The sequence below is a fragment of the Pseudonaja textilis genome, chromosome Z, assembly GCF_049901715.1.
Source record: "Pseudonaja textilis isolate UNSWEBS1 chromosome Z, rPseTex1.2, whole genome shotgun sequence".
Lineage (NCBI taxonomy): Eukaryota > Metazoa > Chordata > Lepidosauria > Squamata > Elapidae > Pseudonaja > Pseudonaja textilis.
Window position 1 is genome coordinate 15189157 of NC_142008.1, and position 26909 is coordinate 15216065.

Below are 26909 nucleotides of genomic sequence, written 5' to 3' on the forward strand. Positions count from 1 at the left end.
TTTAAGACCCCTAATTTAGATAAACAAAAGTCCAAAAGTTCAAAGTACAGACCCCTGATTTAGATACTCAAAACTCCAAAAGTTCTTCAAGATTTTGAACAAAAAGTCTTTCTCTGTAATTGTCCCTTAATTCTTCAAATATAAAAATATCATTTATTATACCCAAAGAAGGTGCTACTTCCCTGTGCAAACACATGTAATGAAGATTTCTTAATATAAAAAAATGCTTACATGCCTTCAATAAATCCTAAAATACAAGAATAGCACAATAAACCAAGTTCTTTGTTAAAACCCACAATATTTGAACAGAACGTGATGTAAAAGAATGTGAGACAATAAATTAACATATAATTTTAATAAAGCAGTGATTAATAAACAAAGCCAGCTTGTTCTAATGATTAAAGCACCAGACTAAAAACCATGAGACTGTAAGTCTTGCCCTTAGGCATACAATCCAGCTGAGTGAGTTTGGGCAAGTGATTCTTTCTCAGCCTTAGGAAGAAGACAATGCCAAAGCACTTCTAAAAAACTTTTATTCAGGGTTTGTTAGGCAATCACTAGAAATAAGACATAAACACGCAATGAATTAGCACCATTACTAGAATTCTAGCAGCCCTAATAAAAATCAGAACTATTGCTCATTAAAAACCAATCTGTGTGCCATTCTGTTTGGTTAAACTCCCAACCCTATTGCTCAATACAATATTGGGTGTATCAAAAACATTTCCTTGAAGATATCCAAAAAGCTAACAAGAATTAACTCTTTTGTGTTGTCTTAAAAATAGATGACACTCTCTCTTTTCCTAGTTGACAGAGTGCAGATGGTTCTCAACTTACAACAGTTTAGTTGAATAATTTAGTGACTATTCAAAGTTACAATGGCACTGAAAAAAGTGACTTATGACCATTTTTCACATTTATGAAAATTGCAGCATCTCCATGATCAGGAGATCAATATTCAGACCCTTGGCAACTGATTCCTATTTATGACAGTTGCAATGTCCTGAGATTCTGGGATCCCCTTTTGTGATCTCCTGACAAGCAAAGTCAATGGGGAAGCCAGATTCACTTAACAACCATGTCAGTAACTTATCAACTGCAATGATTCACTTAACAACTGTGGTGAAAATGGTCATAAAATGGGGCAAAGTTCACTTAATTAATGAGTTGATTAATGACAACAGAAATTTTGGGTTCAATTGTAGTAGCAAGTCGAGGACCACCTGTATTAGCATAATTCTTAAGTTTCAAAAAAAATGAGGAAAAAGGCTCTGAATTTTCTCTACAGTAGCATGCAATGATTTGAAAAACCATATACTACTTAACAATTCATTGTGCATATTCAAGATGGCTATGTTGGAGCACATTAAGAATTGAGTTTCACAATTAAAGAGTAGTTTCGATTGTGTAGCATTCCTAATGTAGGAATTTAGCAGCCTGAAAGGAACAAAATATCAAGATTATATTCTACAGTATAATTCATTTCAATAAAAACTGAGAACTTATTTCCTTTGATGACACAGGAACACTATGGGACTATGAGACTGATCAAAATGTTGATTTCTAAATATTTCTTTCAAAGCTATTTCTGTTACTGCTACTATTACTACTTCATCTTCCATTGAATTAAGCTATGCATTTTTATCACTACTGTTGATAGTTATAACCTTCTGGAGTTTCATGAACAATTTAATATTTTCATAGTATACAAACTAATCTTGGCTAATCAGAAGTCATGCTGAGAGTGTAACAATATTATGACACTAGAATAATGAGGAGAGGGCGAGAGCAGTCAACACAATAATCTTTAAACAGGCATTGGAATACTCTGTTATCATAACTTCTAAGCTACGCTAATTCATTTGCTCGGACTGATATGAGCTTTCTTTCATCTCCACCTAGCATGAGAATAATTTTATAGACACAGAGCTCTATCTGCTGGCTATATAAGGCTGAACAAAGTAGTGATGCTATAGACCTTTTCTTCAAATAGAAATCTTCTGACCCCAAGTGGAGCAACTAAATATATAAACCACACCAGAGATATTCACAATGCAATAGTGACAATTCTTGCATCAGCACTGGAAATGTTGAAGGAAATGGTGGGCCTGTGGACCTCAGCAGTCCCCAGTATTTGACCACGGAAGCTGAAATCACCGTTGCCAATTTTATTTCTTGGTTTATTTATTGGGCTTTGCTGCCCAAATCACAAAGATGCTGAGCAGCATATAAAATTAATATAGTATTCATAGTACAATATATATTTATTATTCAGGGAGTCCTCGACTTAAAACAGCTCATTTAGTGACTGTTCCAAGTTGCAACAGCACTGAAGAAAGTGACTTATGACCATTGTTCACACTTATGACCATTACAGATCACGTGAACTGACTCATATTTACGAGGGTTGCAGTGTCCTGGGGTCATGTGATCCCCTTTTGCAACCTTCTGATAAGCAACGTCAATGGGGAAACCAGATTTACTTTTAACAAATGTGTCATTAACAATGGTAATGATTCACTTAGCGACTGTGGCAAGACAGGTCGTAAAATGGGGCATAACTCACTTAGTCATAGAAATTTTGAGCTCAATTGCGGTTGTAGGTCGAGGACTGCCTATATATGTTTCAAACTTTTCTGTCCCAATATTTGAAACTTTGGAATGAGAAAGCTGATATAGCAGGCTCAATAGCTTTGACTCTTTTCTACTTTGCACTGAATATCACTGCTAATCCTCACATCCACTTGCTCAGGGGTGTTAAACCAGTGGTGGGATTCAAAAGTTTTTACTACCGATTCTGTGGGCACGGCTTGTAAAATCTACAGTCAGAGGTAGTATTTTCCAGTTCTCCGAACTACTCAAAATTTCTGCTACCGGTTCTCCAGAACTGGTCAGAACCTGCTGAATACCACCTCTGTGTCAAACTCTATTTCATGGAGGGACACATCAGGGTTGTGTTTGACCTTGGAGGGCTGGGGTGGGCATGATCAGCTCAACATCATTCGTGTTGGGGGCATCTGTGTTGGCCCAAGAGCTCTGGCTGTGGAAATGGGCTTCTGAGCTCCATTTTTGGCTACGATGACCTCCAGCAACCATCTGCCAATGAAAATGGAGCTCACAGCCCTGCAGGCCAGTCCTTTGCTGTTTCCATGGGCCTGATCTAAGCATCCCGCAGGCTGGATCTGTCCCCCGAGTTTGACGCCCCTCCTCCATATGGATTAAAGATAACAAGTTCTAGAGATGTGCAGCCTCTTGGAAAACCCAAACCCAAGAAAAGTATTTGCAACCAATGTTTCTGTTCTTTGGCTTTCCAGTAAGTCCTAAATACTAAATACCTTAATGGTTTTTTTTGGTACAAACTTAAGAGAGCAACTTGCTCTTCACTTCATAAACAATGTTAGACATTTAGAAAAGGAAAAGACTGTATTGTGCTGGCTAGAATATTAACATAATTTTAATGTATTTTTTTTTTCTGAGAACCTAGAACACAGCGGGCAAGCAAGGCAATCTAGACAGAATCAAGATCTACTCCTTTTCTCTCAAAAAAAATTTTTCAAGGAACATGGTTTTGAACATATTTTCTTTATTTGACGAAGTCTCTTTGGGCCTTAATTTGGGAGTACTTCCTACCTAAGAATGGCAGGAAGCCAAAAGCCACCAAATTTCAGGCATTGTCATTGGAATGGAGATTATGGTTGTAAGAAAACAAAGCTTAGAACCCACATGTTAAATCTCAAAGAACTCACTCCTCTGTTAGAATATGATTGCCTGGAAGAGAAAAGGGCAATTTAATACATGACTGTCAATATTTCTTGCACATTTTTCAAAGAAATCATGGTTGCAATTTGTTGCACCCAACCATTTGTGGGAGGAAAAAATATTGTGTCAACCTAAGAGTAAGTGAATCCTCTTCTGATTACATCAAGTTGTACTCTAAAGCGAACACTATTAATTTCCTGGGAAGGCAAAAGTGCAGACTAATAAATGATCATGTTCAACTCTGCTGATCAATGAATCTGGAAGTGTGTCTGTATTTTCCTTTTAAAGAGTGCAGCACTCAAGAGAAATGACAGCACTCTTCGACCTCAGCCTAAATTTATTTGGCGAGACACTCAACAAACATAAGGATTAAACATCTTTGTTGCAGAAATGTGTTCCAAAATACTTCTGAGTAATTCTTGCCTATTCTTAGAATAAAATATTTGCAATAGAAAAGACCAGGCTCCAAGTTTATTTCCTCATTCTTTGGAAGGAAATAATAAGGAATATTTAAAAAAAGATGCATTAAATCTTGGAAAGCTTTAACAGGCCTACTTTCTATGTAAAAACAAGAAGAAGCTGAACATTGTGCTGTTGAATCGTCTTGATGGAATTTTACAGTTGGAAATTAAACGAAAACAAAGGATGGGAGCATATGCACCTCATAAACCTGGATTAACCATTTTTAATTTAGAATAATTAACTCAAGGCACAAATGACCAAGCTCAAATTATCCTACTTATGGGAAGAGTTAGGCCTCTGGAGAAGCCCCCAATGTTAGGAAAGGTAGAAGGAAAGAGAATAAGAGGACAACTAACTCAAGGTAGATAGACTTCAGTTTGAATGAAGTTGGGAACAGCATTGGAAGACCAGGCTATGGAAGGACTACCATGGACACCATCTATCCATATGATAGCTAACAATGACTTCATGGCACATAGTCATCAGCTCAGAACTGAAATTGTGTTGTATCTAGATTTTTTAAAAAAATGAAAATCCTTGATTGATCTTTTTTTATAAATCAAAGAACTGTCAGTTTCAGTCTTCATTCATTACTGAATTGTATGAGAAAGGTTGAAGGACGAATTATTTATAAAATGAAATGTATGCTTCCACTCAACATTTATGGATTTTGTTGTTACTGTTTTTTTTTTTTTTAAGTAATAGCTGTGTGATATAAGGTGGACATTTGCTCCTGGGGAAGAAAGCTATGGCAAATCTAGACATCATACTAAAAAGCAGAGACATCACCCTACCAACAAAAGTGCATGTAGTCAAGGCTATGGCTTTACCAGTTGCAATATATGGCTGTGAATGTTGGACCATAAAAAAATGAGGCCTTTGAACTATGGTGCTGGAAAAGACTCCTGCAAGTCCTTTGGACTGCAAGGCAATCAAATCAGTCAGTCCTAGATGAGATCAACCCTGACTGTTCTTTAGAAGGCCAGATCCTGAAGATGAAACCCAAATACTTTAGCCACCTAATGAGAAGGAAGAACTTCCTGAAGAACAGCCTAATGCTGGGAACGACTGAGGGCAAAAGAAGAACAGGATAACAGAGAATGGGGGGGGCTGGATGGAGTCACTGAAGCAGTACAAGTATGAGCTTAAATGGACTCCAGAAGATAGTAGAGGACAGGAAGGCCTGGAGGAATGTTGTCCATGGGTTCGCAATGGATTGGACATGATTTTGCAACTAACAACAATAAATAAGGTCATCTCCAAGTATTTGCTACTTCACATGGGAGAGAAGCTGATATTGTTGTCACTAGCAACTTTTCTTCCACATCAAAAAGCAAGGGAAAATGGGAAGAAATTTCTTCTTGCTAATATTCTTAACAACACAGCAGGAAAATGTTTCAAAAATACTCCGTCTGTTCTTGTTTCTGCCTTTGCATCCATTCCACCCGCAGATGATTAACTAAACAAGATTTCTTTTTAGATAAAAAGATACATGGGTTATACAGTGCACAGTGTGGTATTGAAAAATATGTATGAAACGCTCTTTTTTTTTTAAGTGACTAATGATATACAGACCAAATACTGCTAAGATCTTAATTGCATGGATAATTTATACACAATGAGTACAGCAGGTTTTTTGGTTCTTATAAAATGTATTACAGTATGTAACAATGTAATATTTTAAGAAATGTAATGGCTCTTATCTCACAAATAGAAAGTGATTAAGTGTTAATCAGTTTTTACTTTTGTTTGCTTTTGTGCCTTCAAGTCACTGTTGACTTATGGCAAGTGCCGGGACTAGTTCCTGCAGTTTTCTTGGCAAGATTTCAGAAGTGGTTTGCCATTGTAAGACACAAGGCTGTAAAACATTATGAATTGGTATATTAGTCTTCTAAGAATGATTGGTCAAAGATCACCCAGCTGGCTTTGTGCCTAAGATGGCACTAATATTCACAGGCTGATAGCCTTAACCGCTACTCCTAACTGGTTCTCCATGTTAATCAGTTACAAAACAGAAATAGATAAACTGGGGATTTTGCATATTTAATTATATCAAGTATACTAATCAATAGCCCGTTTCTCCATTCTGATATAGCAGTCAAAAATTATGAATGACAGCAGATACACGAAGAATATTCACTTTCCAATTCAATTAAATGACAATAATGCAAAGTCTCCTGCCATAAACATGTGTAAGATGTTCAAAATAGTACTATTAGTATTATTGGTAGACATAGTCATGTCTCATCAAAATGAGAAGTTTCTAAATGCATTGTGTCTTAAGCTTTGGAAAAGTTAGCCCCTACTTCAGCAGATGCTTAAACTGGCTACCTTGACATGTCAATAATGAAATTAGAGGAAAACAAAATACTGTATACAAAACACAGACAGCAAATAGCTTTCCTATTTTTGAAACAATTATTTAAATAATACTACTGATAGTCTTACATTGGGAAGCTAAGTCAATATAGCATGAGTATTTACAAACTCTTTCTTTTTTCCACAGAATTTTATGGACCAGGTGTTTCCGGTATTTTAAAAAAACACTTCAACAATGATGTTGGAGTATTTCCCCACTAAGGTTTGAATATTATGATTTCTGATATTATATACAGATGTTTTAGACTTTGAACAATTTATTGATACTGGAAACACAATATCAGGCAACAGCATCTTGATTTAAAACATCATCGTCATCATTAATAAGACTTATATGATAACCAAAGTGAAAAGACTAAAAAGACTCAAGATAGATAGCTTGTATTAAAACTCAGTAAAAATGAACCATCAAAAAGCAAAAAAAATAGGAAAAGATAAAGGTACTGCTCTACAGGAGAGTACCTATAATGTAATTTCACTTATATCTGATCAATCAACATGATTCACAAAACATATATTCCAAAATTTGGGTTTTCAGTGCCATTCTAAAACAAAAGAGGAATAGAATGGAGCTGGGTTTTTGCTAGATAACTGACACCTTAAAATGCCAAGATAAAATAATATTTTTTGTTAAAGAAGAGTGGGTATTCTTGACTCCTAAATTCTACATAATCTTAAAATGGCTCAGAGGAATATAAACCATAAGCAACATTGTGGTTCAATGATTCAGTAATAGGCTTTTTTCCAATTGTAGTTTATAGCTGGTTACTTACCGTCAGTTTGAGATTTGCTGAGGAATATTGTGCTGGCTCGTGGATGGTCTGAGGGGTTGAATTCCATGTTTAGATCTTGAAAAAAAAATGTGAGGAAAAAATGGAATATTAGGAGTGATTTATCAAGAGTACATTTAGTGTTTCATTGTAGAACTAACGCTAATCCATTGTAGAGACGAATTCATGCCTTCCTAGACCCCAAATTATTGCTTTGTACCCTCAGTTCTCCAATTCATTCCATTTAAAACAGAGATTGTAAACCAATTGGTTCCACAGACTCCTTTCAGAGTCTGCTGAAAACTACAGACCCCTTCATGGGAAAAATGCATCTATCTGCATAAAATAAAATACATTGATTATATTATAAAACAAATCTAACACAGTATGCCCAGCCTTTCCAGAAGAGACTGAAGCACCTCCCACTTCTGGATGCTCTGAACAGCTCATGGGAGAAACAAAAGGATTTTTCCCATCCAAGTTCTTAGATCTTCTGAAGTCTATCCCTGGATCTCCCAATGGTTCCTTAGCTAAGAACTCCTGATTTATAACAAGACTCTATTTCAGATATAATTGTTCACTGTAATAATAATAATTACTGTCCCTCTGCTTACACAGATTTAGCCTAATGTGGAAACTATTGATATAAGGACATCACCCTCTTCTGGCTTATACAGATTTAATTTTAGGAGATAGAATTAATGGTTGGCATTTAGCTCTGTTAAAGGAAGCCAACATAACACAATTAAGAATGCTGGATAAGGAAACCCCATATTCAAACCACAAATGAATTATGTAGCCAGTTGGATCACCATAATCCTTGTAAAAAAAAAAAGGATATATATTCCTTTATACCAAACTTCTTAAAGAAAAGACAAACGTACTAGAATAAACTTACAAAAGAATCTTCTCCTACTTGCCTGTAGTGTGTAAAAATAGCCTCTACCAAACTCTTAGAAATATTTCGTCAAGGCACACATGACTAGCTTTAAAAAAATCAAATAAATGGTTCCTCAAATTAGGAAATCTGTGGTCCTTATGCAAGACAGTTCTATTCCTGCTACTAACAGAAGAATATCAGGACAAAAACTAATTATTCCTCGTTTTTTTCTCTCATTTCCCACTCTTCATGCTCCTTATTCCTGCCCCTTCCAAAATTCTAGAATTCTTGAAAGTCTTTGATTTGAGTCAGGAAGCAACTTTGCAAGGAGAAGATTTGCCACAAGGGGGCTGATCATTTCCGTGAAATTTGAAAGCAAAGGCTGTGGATACTTTTCTGCTTAAGCATCTAATTACAGGATGAAGCCAGGAGGCGGTGATAGTCATTCTCAGAGCTGGCCCATCCTATGGTCAGATGTGAATAGTAGACAGAAACAAGAAGTAGAAAAACAGAGGAACAAAATCCTCTCATTTTCATTTCAAGTTGAAAAGGTTTCTCGAGAAACTGAATTATGACTCTCTCCAATCTAAGTTTTGCTGCCAACTGGAAGAAAGCATTAGATGGTATTGCTTACTCCTCTTAATCTCAGCTCTGCCTTCCATAGAAAATGCCATTGCTGCCAAACGTCAAAAAATATCCACAGCATTTAGTCCCTTTATTTGGGTATATGAGACAGAAATCTTCCCACTAGCATACAGATTTTCCCTATTACAACTTTATCATTAAGATGTGTGGACTTCCGTTCCTAGAATTTTGCTGGCTGGAGAGTTCTGGGAGTTGAAATCCACATATTTTAATTAGTCAAGATTGAGGAACACTGTTGTAGACCTTCATGCATAATCACACTCTCGTAGGCATACACAATCTAACACAGTCACATATAACATAAGAGAAGAGAGGAAACTTATTAAGATTGATGGCATAATCATTCAGATGTTTAGACTGGATTAGGGTTTTTATCCACCTATCTTATTAGTAAAAAACATACGAGTGGCTCAAAGAGCCATGGAAAGATACATGCTTGGCATTAAAAGACAAGGCAGAAAGACTTACACATGGATTAGAGGACAAATGAAAGTATACGATATCATCAAGAGAGGAAAAGAATTGAAATGGAAACGGGCTGGTCACATAGCAAGAAGAACTGATGGCAGGTGGACCACGGGAGTCATAAAATAGATCCGACTTGATAAAAAGCATCCACAAGAGACCCAAAACAAGATGGATTGATGACATTAGCAAGTATCACGGGCCCTATTGGCAAAAGAAAGCTCAGGACCATATTGGTTGGAAACATGCAGAAGAGGCCTTCCTCCTGCAAGCGGATAAACAATGGTGAAGAAGGAGAAGAAAGTGATTATGATCTTATGTTCACAATAATGTGAAGTCACAGCTGTTAGTTCATTAGCTGACAGAGAACTTTGTAAGCATTGAGTTCTTCCCAAGAACCTGGGATGCCATATATCCGTGTAGGATCCAAGTAGTGTGACCTTTTGCAATTGACAGATGTAAATTTTGTCATTGCACAGATTGCCCTGATTGCAAAGAGGAGCAATTAAAATGATGGTTTTATCCTAAAGACCTATAAGGCTGCTTTTTCCAATCAGAATTGATCTGTCTGAAATGTTCCTTCTAGGAGAAACAGGGACTTTCAATTTTCATTAGATTACAATATACAGGAATCATTTGGGGAAGGAATACTTCTGCCTCCTGAAAGCAGCGTTTGTTAATGCCTTCTAGAAGTTACGTTAATGGAAAATTATTCCCGAGAGTATTTGAGGGCTCTTCCAGCCATACGGGTCAGGAAGTTGATTGAACCTTTGAACATATTGTTAATGTATTGTAGATGAACCTCTTCTCAGTTGCTCCTCTCTGCCTTTCTCTTCTTGCTATGTATGCATATCTATTTTTTTATTCATTGTTAAATTACTTTAACAGTGTTTTCCATCCAGAATCAGCTTGACAAGATGGGTAGCAGTATAAACAGATAAATAAACCAAATAGAATCAGCCCATTAAGTGGCTTACGTGCTGCTCTGTTGTTTTAATTGTTGTTCTGTGTTTTATCTTTCTACTTGTGGTGTTCTAATGTTTGTATTATATGGTTTTATTGCTGTAAATCTTAGATATTCACATTGGTTAGCAAAATATAAGTGGAATAAATAAATAAATAACTAAATAAAAAAGATTCCTTTAGCTCATCAATACATAGGGAAACTCACAAAAACAATGAAGGCGAAGTATCCTAGCAACTAGCAGTTCTGAGGAATTACCTAGGTTTTCCTAGCTCTGCAAGAATAAATTTAATATTAGTTTAATTAAAAAAGAATAAACTATCCATCTATCTGTCTGTCTACTACTCTCACAAAATATACAGAAAGAGCTTTGAAAAATGACAGGAATATATATACTCATTTTTAGGAGAAACTTGCATTCGGCTCCTGTAACCATTGCTAATATTCTAAATTTGGACAGCAGGATGAGTGGTTGGTAGCAGGGAAGATTTAAGCTCTCAGGTATAGATAAAAATCAGTTACACAAACCTTTTAAGTTTATTCACATAAACTAATATATATAATTAATTTATATTTTTGAAATGTGGGGTAATTTTCCTATGTCTGAGTTGAGATCATGTTCTTGCTACATCAACCATATGCTACACAATCTTCTACGTCTACCATATTCCACAGTTTTTGTGCCGTGATTCAACTTCTTCTTGCTTCTATAGCCTTGGCATTATCCATTACCCAAAGCAACTTTGGACTGATGTAGTTGCCTTAACTGACAATAATAAAGGGATCTAGGTAGCATACCACTGTGTTATTCTAGGCAAAATGAGATATCTGTGGAAAAACAAGAATCTTTTTTTTTTGCTAGGAGATTTAGAGACCAAGAGTGCAGGCCAGATAACAATCTTGCTAACTATAAATACTTTTATGTTTAGTTTGAAAGTTCATCTTATCAATGAAACAGCTCTGCATCCCTAGCCTCAACTTAATATGCATGGCACAAAAACCTGTTCCTATTATGTTTTATACTAGAAAGAATCAATTTCATTTTTTTCAGGCAAGATACAAAATCCTGGATTTCTATAGTCCAACCAATATTAGCTATAAATACTGCTCTGTCTCCTTTGCAGCAATCAACAATCTATTCTTAAACCATATTTCCCAGGAGAAATAAACAAAGTACTTCAACGATTGTAGCTATTAAACCATTATTATGTACCTTGTTACAGAACATTCCTGACTAAATAAAGCTGGCAAGATCTCTACTTGGGAGTGCTTTATAAAATATTCCTTCCCTGAGTTTTCCTTCCTTAATGTCATTGTCACAATCATACCTGTTTGTCTCTCTCTGCACTAACGTCCATCCCATGTGTGTTTGCCCAGGAGGAAAAGACAAGACAAACACTCTTGTTCCAGTCACACATTTGAGAAGGGCACATTATGACCAACTCTGTGACCCTCATAAATACATGAGTTTTGGCAGAGAAATAAGATACTTGTACTACATAGAATACCATAGTTTTTATTCCTAACATCGCAATACTGATCTAAATAGTGCTTCCTATTAAATCTGATAGAAATTTAATAGAATAGCATTGCCCAATGAAAGAGTGACTTCCATTTTGCTGAAAATCTTCAACATCAGATTAGATCAGGGCTGTCAAACTCCCAATCCATGAGCCGCATGTGTCATGTGCTGGCCATGCCCACATCCAGTTTAGCAAAGGGGGAAAGCTACATCACATGACGACACTGTGATGACATGAGTCTGACACCCCTGGATTAGATGATTTTCTATCAGACATGATCAAATGGATTCTGTACTCTTCAGGGTTTAGATTAGGAGATTTTGACGGTCACTTCCAACTCTTATGCTTAATTATATAGGAAATGATATTTTATGAATCCATCTGATGAAACAGATTGAACATCTAGTGATATCATATAATCCTAAATAAGCCACAGATACATGGTACTATTTCTTTCCAGCACTGATTAGCTAAGTGTTGCCTCACAAACTTCCTTTGTTCCTGAAAAAAAAGAGGAAGAGAGAAGAAAAATAAAAATACACCATAGCTTAACAATAGACAAAAGTGTAAGAGAATTAGCTGCTTTCACAAACTCTAGAAAAGTAATTTCACTGGGTTATATCTTCATGGATTAGATCTAGCTTTCATCCACTCCTACTCATAGCCTTCCTTCTGGCATGGAACAATTCATTCCAATCTTGAACTGGCCTCTAAATAATTTAACTGGATAATTATTTAACTGTTGGCCATCTCTACAGATATATGTGACTTACAATCATTCATTTAGTGACCGTTTAATTACAATGGCACTGAAAAAAGTATCATGTTTTTTTCACTTACGATTGCTGAAGCACCTGTAGTCATGTGATCAAAATTTGGATGTTTGACAGCTGGTTCATATTTATGATAGTTGCAGTGTCCCAGGGCAATTTGTTTTGTTGTTGTTTTTTGCGACCTTCTGGCAAGCAAAGTCATTAGGGAAGGTATATTCACTTAATAACCATGTTACATGTCTCTGAAGATTCTCAATCATCCAGGTCACGGTTGTTCCAAAGGTGCTGTTCAAAAGGCAACTGAATTTTCTCATTTTTTTGAATTCCCCACCATTCAGAGAGAACTGAAGAAGCGTCTTGGATGAGAAGCAAAATATTGTCAAGAAAAAAACCAAGAACCCAAAAAACAAGAAAGCCCAGTTACCTTTTGAACAGCAGCTTTGGGATAACTATATTACTAATTTAACAACAGCAGTCACATAACTATGGCAAGGAAGGTCGTAAACTGAGGCAAAACTCATTTAATAACTGTCTCATTTAGCAACAGAAATTTTGAGCTCAAATTGTGGTCATTAATCAAAAAATATGTGTGCAGAGCATGGTTCCTTGTTCTTTTTTTAATGTTTCCCAACAAACTCTTTACTATCCGAACGAAGCAATTGGTTAACATTATTCTTCATACCAAAGTGACAAGGGCATGAAGATACTTAAGGAAACAAACAACTTCAGTACTGGTTTTCTTGAAAAAGAGTGAAAAGATCCAATCTTTTTTAAACAAAAAACAAAAAATCCTTATTTGCCCTTAGTTGATTATTTTTCTAACCAACATTTTGCTAACATTTTGTGAGCTTCCACCCAAAGATTTACTAACCTTCATCTACAGAAAAAACCAAACTATATTTTGAATAGTATAGTATAATAGTTTTCAAAACTGTATTTTGAATAGTATAGTATCCTGCTTCCCAGAAGTGCTAATCAAATGCTCTGGGGGCAATACCACACACAAAAGAAAAACAATAGATCTTTTTTCTATTATTTCTCAACAATTCCCAGGTATTCTCCCTCTGATTCCATAATAATTACACTATTCATTTTATCATTCATTTAAAAATACTATTCCCTACTCTGACTTTTGAATAAAGCATTTTACTTACAAATATACAAAATATGTATGGATTTGATGGAAATTACCGTTGTGGGGACTGTTTATTTATTTATGCTCAAATGCATGCATAGATAGATAAATCATTTAAGTTACTTTCAACAAAAACAATGAAAAAAAGAGAAATACAACTGTTGCTCGCTCGACTTAAAACCACAGTCAAGCCCAACATTTATACTGCTAAGTGAAACATTTATTAAGTGAGTTTTACCCAATTTTATGACCTTTCTTGTGAATCTGGCTTCCCCATTGACTTTGCTTGTCAGAAGGTCACAAAAGAGGATCACATGAGCCCAGGACACTGCAACCGTCATAAATTTGAGTAAGTTTGATCACATGTCCATGGAGATGGTGTAACAGTCAAGTGTGAAGAGTGGTCATAAGTGATTCTTTTCTGTTGTAACTTCAAACTTTCACTAAATCAATTGTTGTAAGTCAAGGACTACCTTAGAAAATCTTCACACAAAAAAAGGTGAAACCAGCCCTACCTTTCTATTAGTCTCAAACATTATTTTACAGAAACGTTAATCCCTGAAAGCTTAACTCTATTCTTTGTGTAGATTTTCGAGACTACCAAGTAAGGAAATACTTGATTAGGAATATGATCCATGTATTAGCCACAGTTAAGAATATAATAATAAGGGCTTTGTTCAAATCATTTTGAATCCTGTAAACAGAAAACAAATGAAGACTTAATCCAAGATTTCAAGTACAAATCAACTGTTTAGTTTATAGAAAGCATATTTTACAGTCCTTTCTAGCGAATAGAAAAAAAAGGTGCTTACTAAATAACTCATAATAAAATTAGACTACCTGTGATCCCTTGGGGCATCATTTCAGAGATTAATTCCTTACCAGATTTCTCAATGTCTTCAACAACAGCAGAACCAGGGGTGGGATTCAAATTTTTTAACAACTGGTTCTGTGGGTGTGGCTAGGTGGGCGTGGTTAGGTGAACATGGCCATGTGACTGGGTGGGCATGGCCTTTTTTGCAGCAACCCCCCTCCAATTTTTCTGCCTTCTGGTCCTCAGGGGAGCCTCCTGGGGGAGTGTTTTTGCTTCCAGAAGGCTCAGGAAGGCAAAGAATGGAGTTGAGGGACCGAGCAGCACCCTCTGTGAGCCCCCCTTTGCTTCCTGGGCCTCAGGGAAGCTTCCTGGGTGAAGCAGTAAGACAGCAAGGGGATCCCAGCACAACTGATCCTCAGAATAGCTGATCGTTGGAAGGAGGAAAAATACCTTAAGGAGTGATTGGGCGGGGGAGAACGCAGTCAGTGATGTCGGGCATGTGTGCGATGTCATACATGCACAATAAGGACTAACTGGGCAGGGAGGGGAGAGGTGGGGTGGGCGGAGAGGAATGGGGCCAGCCAGAGGCACGATTTGCCAATTCTCCGAACTGCATAGAATCATAACAACCGGTTCTTATAGAACCAGTCCCACTCGAGCAGAACTTCTAATGTACAGTACTTGAAAAGTTCTTAAAAATTCAGAGAGATATTTAGAGATGCCTTGAAACTAACCTATATTGAACTAGGTCGCACAGTGAAACTTCAGGCGTTGACCACAGGAAATGTTTCATGACATTTTGTATTATAGTCACCAAATGCTTTATGATAATTTTATATTTCATATTATTAATTCTGTAAATTAGCCTATGACTAGCCAACCTAGTACTCTGATTGAAAACATCTTTCCCCGTGATGCACAGTTTGACCCAGTTATAGACAGAGAGTTTTGATAGTACTGTATATAATTCACTGTTGTTCCAAATACATTATCATGACACTTATTAGGCTGCCATATGATAAAAAGACTTTCTCTAAAACATTACTATCAACTTTCTAGAGCAGCTGAACAATTGCATAGAATTTTTACTTAAGAGAACTCTTCTCTTCATAAACACACACATGCATTTTATGTAAAGTAGATCAGTGGCCCCCAACCTTTTTTGTCCCAGGGCCCGGTACCGGTATCACAAAATGATCCATGGACCGGTACCGGCATCAGCACGCATGACCAAGGCAAGGCGAGCCAAGTGATCAGCCAGCCAGCTGTCCCCCGCCTCTCCCCGCCACCTTCAACTCCTCCTTTGTACCTTTGTCGATGGGCTTTTCGGACTCTTTCTTAATCTCCTCCTAATGCGAGACTCCACCACCATTGGGACGGCTCTTTGTTCGAAGCCGCCCCCCCCCCCCCGACAAAACTAAGGCGCGAGGATTCCTTCAGCACCCAAACGCCACTTTCCAACCGACGACCGACAAGCTCACCTGGAAGCACTTTCTCAAGCGCCATCGAAACAAGATGGCGGCGCCCACTTCTTTGCGGCCCGGTAAAAAATGATCCACGGACCGGTACCGGTCCGGGGCCCGGTGGTTGGGGACCACTGAAGTAGATAATACAATAATCTCCAACAAGAAAGAAGAGACAGCAAAAGCTTTTCAGTATTCTTCCTGTACACATCTTTAGGAATTATTGAACAGATTTTGCAAGCACATAGTTCATTCGCACACATGAATGAAGGCCTTTTCCTACATTTCTTTTAAAGTATGCTTCTAAATGTATACCAAACAAATATGACAAACATTTACTGATGAGCATAGAATGCCAATGGGAACATTTTTCAAATAGCCAACAAGAGGCTTGTTTGGATTTTTTGCTTCCTGGTATAGGAAATCCCCCCCCAGAAGAATGAAATATTTTAAGTAATATTAAAAAGGCAGAATATTATATTTTCCCAAAGGAGAAATATGCTCTTAAAAAGAGAAAACAGACTCAGTCTTTCCTAATAGCCCCAGCAAATATTTTGGGCCCATTAAGAAAGATTGGGCCAGCCTATTAGAAACCAACCCATTTCCCTGCCCCAAGCAGAAACTGAAGAAGCCAGCTTTTAGCAACGCAGCTTTGGTAATCCATTCAGAAAGGATCAAAACAGAAACTCCAATAAGCAACAAACAAAAGGTTGACAAAATTAACTCAAACACCTAGGATTTGCATTTTCTCTTTTGCCTATAGAGCCAGCTATGACCCCTACATGATCCCCATAGGAATCTGACAACAGCCAATAGAATATTAAAGAACATGTTCTTGCACAGGAACAAGAAGCTGAAATACAAAGCCCAAAGAAGGTAAAAAAAACCCCACCTACTCTCAACTACATTTTATCAACTGTCCAGAATCACATGTGGTTCTGCTTCATCAATAAACCATCTTTCCAATCAACCTCCATGTTTCCAGTGTCTTTCTCCCAACTTGGAACTGAACCAGATGGATATTTCATCCAACACTGTCTAAACCAGGCTTGTCCAACTCGCGGCCCATGGGCCGCATGCGGCCCAGGTCGCCTCGTAATGCGACCCAGTGCCCACCCCAACCTTCATGCCAGAGCCAGCGAGGAGGAGGAGGAGAGGCAGGCGCGAGGCGGGGCGGCGCGCCAGGCCAAGCAGCAAGAGAAAGGCGGGCGCCGTCAGAGTGCCACCTCCTGCTGTTGCCCCTGGTGCCACCGCCGCTTCTGCCCCCGCCGTCGCTGCTGCCCCGCCGCCGCCACTGCTTCTGCCCCCACCGCCGCTGCCCCGCCACTTCTGCCCCCACCTCTGCTTCTGCCCCTGCCGTTGCTTCTGCCCCCACCGCCTCCCCTGCCGCCGCTTCTGCCCCGCTGCCGCTTCTGCCCCCGCCGCTGCCGCTTCTGCCCCTGCCGCCGTCACTTCTGCCCCCGCTGCCTCCCCCGCCGCCGCTTCTTCCCCCACCACCGCTGCTGCTTCTGCCCCCGCTGCCCCCACGGCGGGCAGTAGTGATGGCGATGGCGGGAAAGAAGCGGCGGCGGTGGCGGCGGGCAGCAGTGTGCGGGAAGCGGTGGTGGGAAGAAAGCGGCGGCAGGGCAGAAGCAGCGGTGGGGGCAGCAGCAGCGAGGGCAGAAGCAGCAGCGTGTGGCGGGGAAGAAGCGAGGCGCCCGGCGGGGCAGAAGCCACGCGAGGGCAGAAGCAGCAGCAGTGGCGGGGAAGGCTTCTGCCCTCACCGCTGCTGCTGCTTCTGCCTTCCAGTCCTGCCCATCCAGCCGGGCCATTTGTAGGAGGAGAGGTAGGCGCGAGGCAGGTGAGCTTTCTCCCCGCCCCCCCCAAAAAATTTGGCCAGAAAATAAACCATGATAAAAAAACTGTGATAAAAAAAACATGATAAAAAATAAATATTTTTTAATAAATAATTAATAATAAATAATAAAAACATCTCACTAACTTCATTTCCAAATAAATTTAATATGTTAACTATGTTTTCTATGGTTTTTTGGGATGATCGGGTATCGTTACTGTTATTTTATTTTATGTGCGGCCCAAACCAAATTTTCATCTTCTAATGTGGCCCAGGGAAGGTGAAAGGTTGGACACCCCTGGTCTAAACCATCCCAGAAGGGCAGACTGTCATAAGAACACTGCCTCACCCTGTCTGTACACCTTGTTACTTGCTTCAATTGTTTTCAGTATTAAGAAGACAAATACCTGAAGGACAGAAGCTTGTCTACTCATGCATTTCATACCAATATAGAATCCTGCAAGATCAGGGATCTACATTAAACTGACTGTAAAGCACTGAATAGTTACAGGGTTTCTGAAGGAGTAATTCAGTAATTCCCAACATGTGATGGGCATGTGATAAATAAGTGATACCAGGGGATGGAGCACGATAGCTTATCTTTATTGTCCCAGCATTCTTTGGCCACTTTAATGCCCAAAGAGAGCTTGTGTTTCATAGACACTAGAGCAGTGTTTTTCAAACTTGGCAACTTTTAAGATGCGTGGACTTCAACCCCCAATTCAGACTTGAAGTCCATAAACCTTAAAGTTATCAAGGTTGAAAAACTAGGATTTGCTATTATATAATCAACATAGGACAAATGGTATCCTCTGTTAAAAATGCACACAAAAGACAATGGATACACTGCACTAGAATGGATACACTGCACTAGACCCAAGAAATGCAAAACGAACCCAAATCTCCCACAGGAAAGTGGACTAAAAGAAAAGGCATGCCATTTTAAAATGGTTGCTCGGCTAAAATATTTAATAAAATCATCCAAAGTATTGAATGAGATGCATGATTTGAACCACCTAGTACTGTTATATACATTCAAACCATGTGCTTAATTAAATTATATTCATATGGACACTTGCAAAGTGTCTTCCAGCAGCACTGAAAGGCCATAGGAATACAATATTCCTAACCTTTGTATGGAATATCTGCAAAAACCCAAGATTCCTTTAACAGCACAAGACTATAGAGTTCTGGTGTTAAATACATAATTCTCTTTCTGACAGGTTGTTAACAGTCTAACACTATCACACAATCTTTCACCATCATGCAATTACTTCTCACTACAGGGTTCATAACATTGTTTGTCAGTTGTTATATAGACACCCCCCCGCCCGCCCCAATTTTCCTATGTCAAAATGTATTTGGTATATTTATGAGATGAAGTGTTGGCAGCCTTTCTTTTCTGTGAAATATAAGGTATACTGACATCTCAACGTGATGAAAATCACTCATGCCTGGCCAATGGTGATAACACAAGAAGATGACAAACACAGAGCATGGGTAATGTATTCAAATGAGAAATATACGAAAAATTGGACTCAACCATGCCAATTTCTATTAATTGGCCCGAATTATTTTTTTCTTCAAAAAGATCTGACAAGTCCTTTCAAAAAGGCATGGGGAAAAAAATGCTACCCTATAAGCAGTGGACTTTGATGGAAATGGCAGATTTAGATCATGGGCTCACTCTCATGGAATTTAATATTGCTTATCCCAAATCTTAGTGTTATACTAGACATTTCTACAGCGCTTTTTCAAATAAACCAACTGTCATTAGCAAAACCTGAAAAAAATAAAAGTATATAATTTGACAGCATTTTTCAAATTACCGTAGTCTCCTTGGATTGGGTTTTTTTTTTTTTAGGATTACTTCAGAAGTTTAACTGCAACAGAATACAATATTTGGTCAACAATCTTATCATCAGCAATATAATCATTCCAACTTCCTTATTTGTTACCAGGTATAATGTACATATAAGGGGTCTCTGAGCTTGGTTCTTTTCTTGCAGATGTTTCATTACTTAAACTAAGTAATGTTATCAGTGCTAGTAGGCTTTATTGGTGTTTTACATATTTTTAGTACTTTAAATTAGTACAATAGCTAGAGTTTTCAAAGGTCTAGATCTTTATATGTGAATTTAAACTTAATGTCTGTAATATAGTATTCCTTTGAATTTTGGTGTTGGAGACTATAGAGTGCTAAGAAACCAAAGATCACAGATCAAATCATTCTATAACTCACAATCAAATTAAAATTAACTACGTTCCTGTTATACTTTGGATGCATTACACATTGTAAACTCATAATCAAATTAAAATTAACTATGTTCCTGTTATACTTTGGATGCATTATACATTGTAAACTCACAATCAAATTAAAATTAACTACGTTTCTGTTGTACTTTGGATGCATTATACAAAGACATTGCTCTATGGCAGTGGTGTCAAACTCGATTTCATTGAGAGCCCATGCTTATACAGACATGGTGATGCAGTGGTTAGAATGGACTACTGCAGGCTAACTCACTGCTCCCTCCAGAAGTTTGATTCTGACCAGTTCAAGGTTGACTCAGCCTTCCATCCTTTCGAGGTCGGTAAAATGAAGACCCAATTGTCGGATGCAATATGCTGATCCTGTAAACCACTTAGAGAGGGCTGTAAAGCACTGTGAAGCAATATATAAGTCTACGTGCTATTTCTACTAAATTTTAAACATCTCCCTGATGTGTATGGCCAGTCCTGCCTATCACAAAAGAAACCTGTTGGAATGACATTTATTTAATTGATAAAATTTACATGACCACTCATCTCTTCACAGTGACTTTGAGCAGCTAGCAACAATTAAAACTCAACATAATATATAGTAAAAAATCAATAATCAAGGGCTGAGATAATACCATGAACAGCCCTCAACATAAGCATCTCACATGCTCTGCCACACATTTTAATCCCCATACTCACAACATAGCTTTATGAAAAGCCAATACAGTCAGGACTAATCTAATCTCTATGGGGAAGATGCCACCAAGGGCAAAAAAAAGGACTCCATTCCCAAGTCCTACCAGATGGCACTCTCTAATAGACAGGACCGGTAGCATTCATCTTCTGCCAGAATTGGTGAAGTGCAAAGAAGATACATTGTGAGAAAGGAGGTCTTCAAATAGTCCCCCCATATGCTATGCCAAGTTGACATCTAAGGTTTGATGAAAAATTAGTCAAAGAACTGTTGCTTCAATGACGCTGCCTGCTAAGATATAACACTGCCTTGAGTTCCTAAAATAAATCAGAGGGGAAAAACAATCACCATAAGAACTAATTTTAGCCAGTAATTTTTCTGCTGTTATATAACAAATTCACTCCTGCCCTTCTGTCTATATGCCTAAAAATTACTAAATAAAGAATGTACAGTGTTTTGCTCCTTCCAAACTACAGCTCAGATGATAAATAGCACTGGTATTATGCTACCAAGTTTAAAATATAACAACATTACCAAAAATAAAAGGGGGGAGCACGCAGTGAAGCTGCTATATTATCAAAATCCCTAAGAATCTGTCACTTCAAACTTTAATTATTCTTTCCGGAAATCAATCCACAAATTATATTCTAGGAATAGCATTACGCTGCAGATCCAAGAATTGGAATGTATTTACTTTGATTTTTTTTACATCCAAACAATTATTCATGTGACAGAAGTAGTGAAACCAAACTTTAAGAGTGGTAATTCACAAGAGTTATGTGCTGCTAAAAAACTGTTTATGCCTCTTATGTAGAATGTTTCTAAACAATTAAAAATTTCATACAAATACTAATAACTGGGTCCAACTCTACTAATTTTTCAAATTCAACTGGGTCAGATATATCAGCATAAATGGAAATTATGACCCTGTTTAATACATAAGAATATCATTAATTCCCTCACTACTATTTAATCTATCATCTGCATAAAATGAGGCATGAATTAATAAAACCTTAACCACAACTACATTTTCACTATTTATGAATCTAACACAATTCTGAAAAATTGAGATCTTCCTATCTTATACCCTCACATGATATGAATATGTGATTTCTATAAGTGACTCATAGATTAAATAAACTTTAGATTATAGAGTAAATAAATTCCACCTGAAGAATCTCATTAATTTATGTAATATTTGAGTAGTCAGTCTGAAGCAATTAAAAAAATACATTCCTTTTAAAGGATCATTACAAACAGAACACACATATGAAACCACTAATGTATACCGTATTTCCTTAAAGTAACTGTATAATGTAATTATCTCATGCATAGTAATAATTATCATACAAATTAAGTTTGTTTTAGAATTGAAATAGATACAGAAACACAACTTCTAAGTAATCAAAGGCTGAAGCAGGCCACTTCTGCTGTAGGGTCACAACAACTATTTAGCATTAAAAATGTCAGGTAAGTATATGACACAAGAGGCAATTATAAAAATAAATATTGTTTGAGAAAAATAGCTAAGAAGATGGTTTTCTCTCTATCTCAAAATAGTAAAAACTGGAATCAAGCAATGAACCTCAATGGTTGAGATTCAAGAGGTTTAAAATATTGCAATCCTTTTAATAATACTCATTGGAATCATGATTGTATTCACCATGAATTTTTTTAAAAATGATAAAGCTATCAATGGATACCAGCCATGGAAGTCATTTATCAGATTCAGTATATTTCTCTCAATTTGGGGAAGATAGTACTGTGTTTTTATCTTGCATATGGACTTTCCAGCGGTGTGCTTCTGGACATTTGGGAACAAAATTCTGGGCCTCTATTCTGGGCCTCTATTTAGGGTTTTCAATGGGATTCTCAGCTGTATTATACCTCTTGGTCTTTGATATAATCAATTATAGCATCTGGCTGGACCAGAGAAACCAAATCAAGAGCTTGATTCAGTCAATAGTCACAGGGGAGGCAGCACTCAAGTCCTTGGTTGATCCAATGTGAGGTGTTTACAAGGTTTGGTGCTCTCTCTTACGTTATTTATCTTCTGTATGAGGCCACTGAAAGAGGTCATCCATCAATTCAGGATGAAGCATCAGATTAAATCCTAAAAAGATTATTTTCAATAATACATACTGTGACAAACTTGTAAGTGTAATCTGGGGTCCCCTTAGCCTTACTGCTCCAGTCTGAACAACAGAACAAAGCAGTAGCTAGGATGGACATTGCTTAACTCCAGTCAGTGATAACAGGACTAGAAGATTCTAAGAAGATGGTGGTTTATATCTGTAATACCACACAGTGGAAGGATTGTTATACTCTTTTGGAGACAACCAGGAGCCTATGATTTATCCAGAAAGCAACAGCCAGTTTAATAATAAGAGAATCCCCACCATAGCAGGGTAACACCAATTCTGAGGTTTCTGCACTAATTTCTAAAAGGCTTCTAAGGCCCTACTTAGATTGCTGGTTATCACCTGCAAAATCCTGTATAACACAGCACTGGGTTGCATCAGGCACTGCTTGGTCAACAATGTTTCTACCCAATTCAGTTCAAGAAATAACGCCTGCTGAGTGTTCCTGCACATAGAAATGAGAATTATATTAAACTTGAATCAGATGGGAGCCTTTTCTCTAGTAACTCTGTAGTATGTAGTTGTCCCTGACTGACTGTCAGAATCCCACCTTTGTATGATGCTATATTTTACTTCTGTTCTCTTATGGGCTTTGATGTACATCGCTCACAGTCTTGCAGTTAGGTAGTCTACAAATACTGTAAATAAATACTGGATTGACAGGGCTGTGATGAATGGAGTCAATTTACAGAAAGACACCCATTTATAGACACACACACACACACACACACACACACACACACTAGTTAGCATAATTTTTCAGAAAAAAACTCAATGCAGTCTAGTAATCGACTGATGTTAGACTAATGTAATTTTTCAGGCCATATTGTAAGAATCAATAAGATTCCTATAATACCTTCTATGGGTTATTCTACCATTTTCCTATTATATTTAGATTGTTAAAACTTGTGCAGATACAGTATTAAGAATTAAATCCAAGTTGCTAGTTCAAATGCTATGAAACTGGCCCACATTTTATCCAAGTTCTCTTTGATACATTTAATTATGGGAAGATCAAATGGGAATTAAATGACTGACAAGAAGTAATAAATCTCTCCTCAATTCAGAGGCCCTGAAGAGACCTGAATTCCTGTTCATGCCAATAATCTTTTCTGAGTTTTGAAGAGATTTTAAAGTAAACAGTCACTTTAAAATCCAGAAACAGCTCCATGACAGATATTGGCAAATCGTTTTACTTGAAAATAAAAGTAACACTGCTAAGATGTTTTAAGGAATATCTTGGCTAAAAAGAGGTCTACTATTTCTCTACAAAGATAGAGGGAAACAATCTTCATTTAATGCATCTTCATTTATAACTCTAAGCATTCTATGTATCAAGAGATCTAAGATCAATTGTGAGTAACCAACATGTATGCAGTATTATTTACATGTCACATAAGCAATGTTGATTGGAAAGGCCAGTCAATTTCCAGTTATTGATAGTAATCATCCAAGCATCTTTAAAAATTACACAAGAGCAACAAGCATCTTCTGGGATTAGACTCCCTAATCTGAAATTCAGGTTAGTAATCTTCCTCCAGAGATGCATACCAAATGCAAGGAGGCAGCAACCTGTATTTAATCACTAACAAGATTTCAGTACAAAACTGGAGATAAATGTTATTTTTACCAAGCCACATTTAATTAGGTCTGGTTGCCATTCTATAAATTAGCAGTAATCACTATGGCTTGAACAACAAAGCAGTATTATCAAATACAAATCAGGCATAAAAATGAAAACAACAATAACAAATAAAAACAAGAAATCCAGAATTCAAACAGGCTTTGACCTGCAAATGGGATGAAGCAATGGCTCAGTGGTTAAAGATGGCTTGTGGTTAGAAAGCCGACAGTCTAGGTTTCAGATCCAAACTCCATATAAGGCGAGCTCCCATTCTCATTCCAGCTCCTGTCAACCTAGCCGTTCGAAAGCATGCAATCGTGAGTAGATAAATAGGTACCACTTTGGTAGGAAGGTAACAGTGCTCCATGATGTCATGTTCGCCACATGACCTTGGAAACATCTTCGGACAGCTGAACGACCCTTGAAATGGAGATGAACCCCGCCCCCTATAATCAGCAATGACTAGTGGAGTAAAATCCGCAGGGACTCCTTTGGACCTGCAAATGGCCATAAAAGTGATCATTATAAATTTTAATTTGTAAATACCACATCTGGTATTTCACTGCATGGCTGATACAAGGTGGTGCACTAAATTCTATAGCAACGGAAATGCCTTTAAACAGGAATTCTGTCCATACATGCTCTCTCCCTCATTCCTTCCTCTGATGCCACCAATCCTCACTCACTCCAAAATCTGCGGATCTTTCTGCTTCTGTTCCATGCTGCTCTATTATTGCCCCAATTATTCAACTCCAGAAACAATGAGACAATCATTGTTCCTGGAGCCTTTTATTTGAAGCTTGGAAAGATCCCCTTGACTACACCAAAAAGATATACCAAGATTCATACTTGAGAGAGGATGGTATACTAATTTGTTTTTACCAACAGAAAATAGTACAGCGTGCCAAGAACTCCACAAGTTGTCTTTTTAAGGAAGATATTCAAGCTATATCCTCTGCCAGAGAAGGTTGGGACTCATCTCTCCAGTTGAGAAAAAAACCCACAACATACTGTTTACATAATCCGTACATCATGTGAAAGCTCTGTGCTAAGTAGTCTTTTGTATGTTTTTATGATAACTCTGCTCTCTCATGATCACATGGAAACAAGAGAATCAATAACTGACTATAATGACGTCAATCCATTTTCATGGGTTTCTCTGTTGAAAAGTTATGTTACGCTGACTGATAAGACATTGCATTTATTTTTCTCCATAGCTTTGCTGAACATAAATAAGGGAGACTGGACTATGCTTCCATCACGTCTTAATAACATAATCTCGTTTAGGAAGGAGCCTGCTCTCTTCTATACAAAGCAACGGTTTTATCTAATAAAATCAGAAAATCACTCAGGAGCACTTTATTTTTGATTGCCTTCTTGTAATATCTTGATCATTCTGTTTTCAAGACTAGGAAGGAAAACATTTTAGATTTCTACTTCAGCATCCCCCATAGTCCTCAACAGTTTTCAGGAGAATAGTATGATTGTATCTCAAGTAGAGTTAATAACTCTCCTTTTCTTCAGAGTTTTTTCCCCCTCTCTTTTCTTTGTATGCCTTCAATAAAAGCTAGCATTCTCATTATGTTAAATGTACTTGCTGCATGCAGAGCTGCAATACAGAATTTATACAGTTCATTGAAAACAACAACAACCCTCTCCGCTTGTTGGGGAAGGCAGAAATCTAGCTTACTGAAGATATTCTACAGAGTACAATGCCAGATTCTACCATAGTTTAGACAAACAAGGGATACAGCCTTTTAAAAAAACGTTAAGTATTCAAGAGCATTGCAAACTAAGATACCACTGAGCAAATTTACAGCAAGTATTGATATACTGAGAGCTGTTCAGTCGTTACAGGCTACACAACTAAGAATGGCAATCTGCCACTTAGCTACGGTTGCTGAGAGTGCTGTAAAAAAGAAAGGCTCGGAATAAAATATTTTTTTAAAAAAATGCCTTTAAAAGGGAAAGAGGGAAGAAGAGAAGCAAGTATCTATGTGGCACCTGTCCTCTATATTTACCTATGGAAAATATTTTGGTTCAGTCCTCTTCTTTTTAAGTTTACTCAACTTAAGGATAACATGAAGCTCTTATGTGTGCCTCTTTGGACACCAGGGAAGGACACAATTAGGGGTCCCTGAAGCCTTCTATGTTTTTGGCAGTCTTTGAATTTGAGCAAAGCTGTTCCCCCAAAATCAGCAGTACGGTGTCCTGTTATTTTTAGCTGAGAAATGCAATAAAACTGTTCTGCGAACCCTGCAACAGATTTAATTCGCCCACATAATTTTCTTGCCTGCTGTGTCAGATATTACCCAGGTATGG

At 37.6% G+C, this 26909-nt stretch overlaps 1 protein-coding gene across 2 annotated transcripts in view; it reads right to left on the reverse strand.

Moving 5' to 3' along the window:
* Positions 1-26909, reverse strand: part of CCNY (cyclin Y) — a 100629-nt gene that overhangs the window by 29546 nt on the left and 44174 nt on the right. Inside the window, exons 1-2 of one of the 2 annotated variants that reach the window (XM_087916346.1) lie at positions 9364-9384; positions 7374-7448 (exon numbers count right to left, since the gene is read on the reverse strand). In XM_087916346.1, coding sequence (XP_087772472.1) covers positions 7374-7448; positions 9364-9367 — 79 coding nt within the window. In that variant the 5' untranslated portion in view covers positions 9368-9384. Of the gene's footprint in view, positions 1-7373; positions 7449-9363; positions 9385-26909 lie in introns of those variants that run through there. The other variant, XM_026709998.2, reaches the window with a different exon arrangement.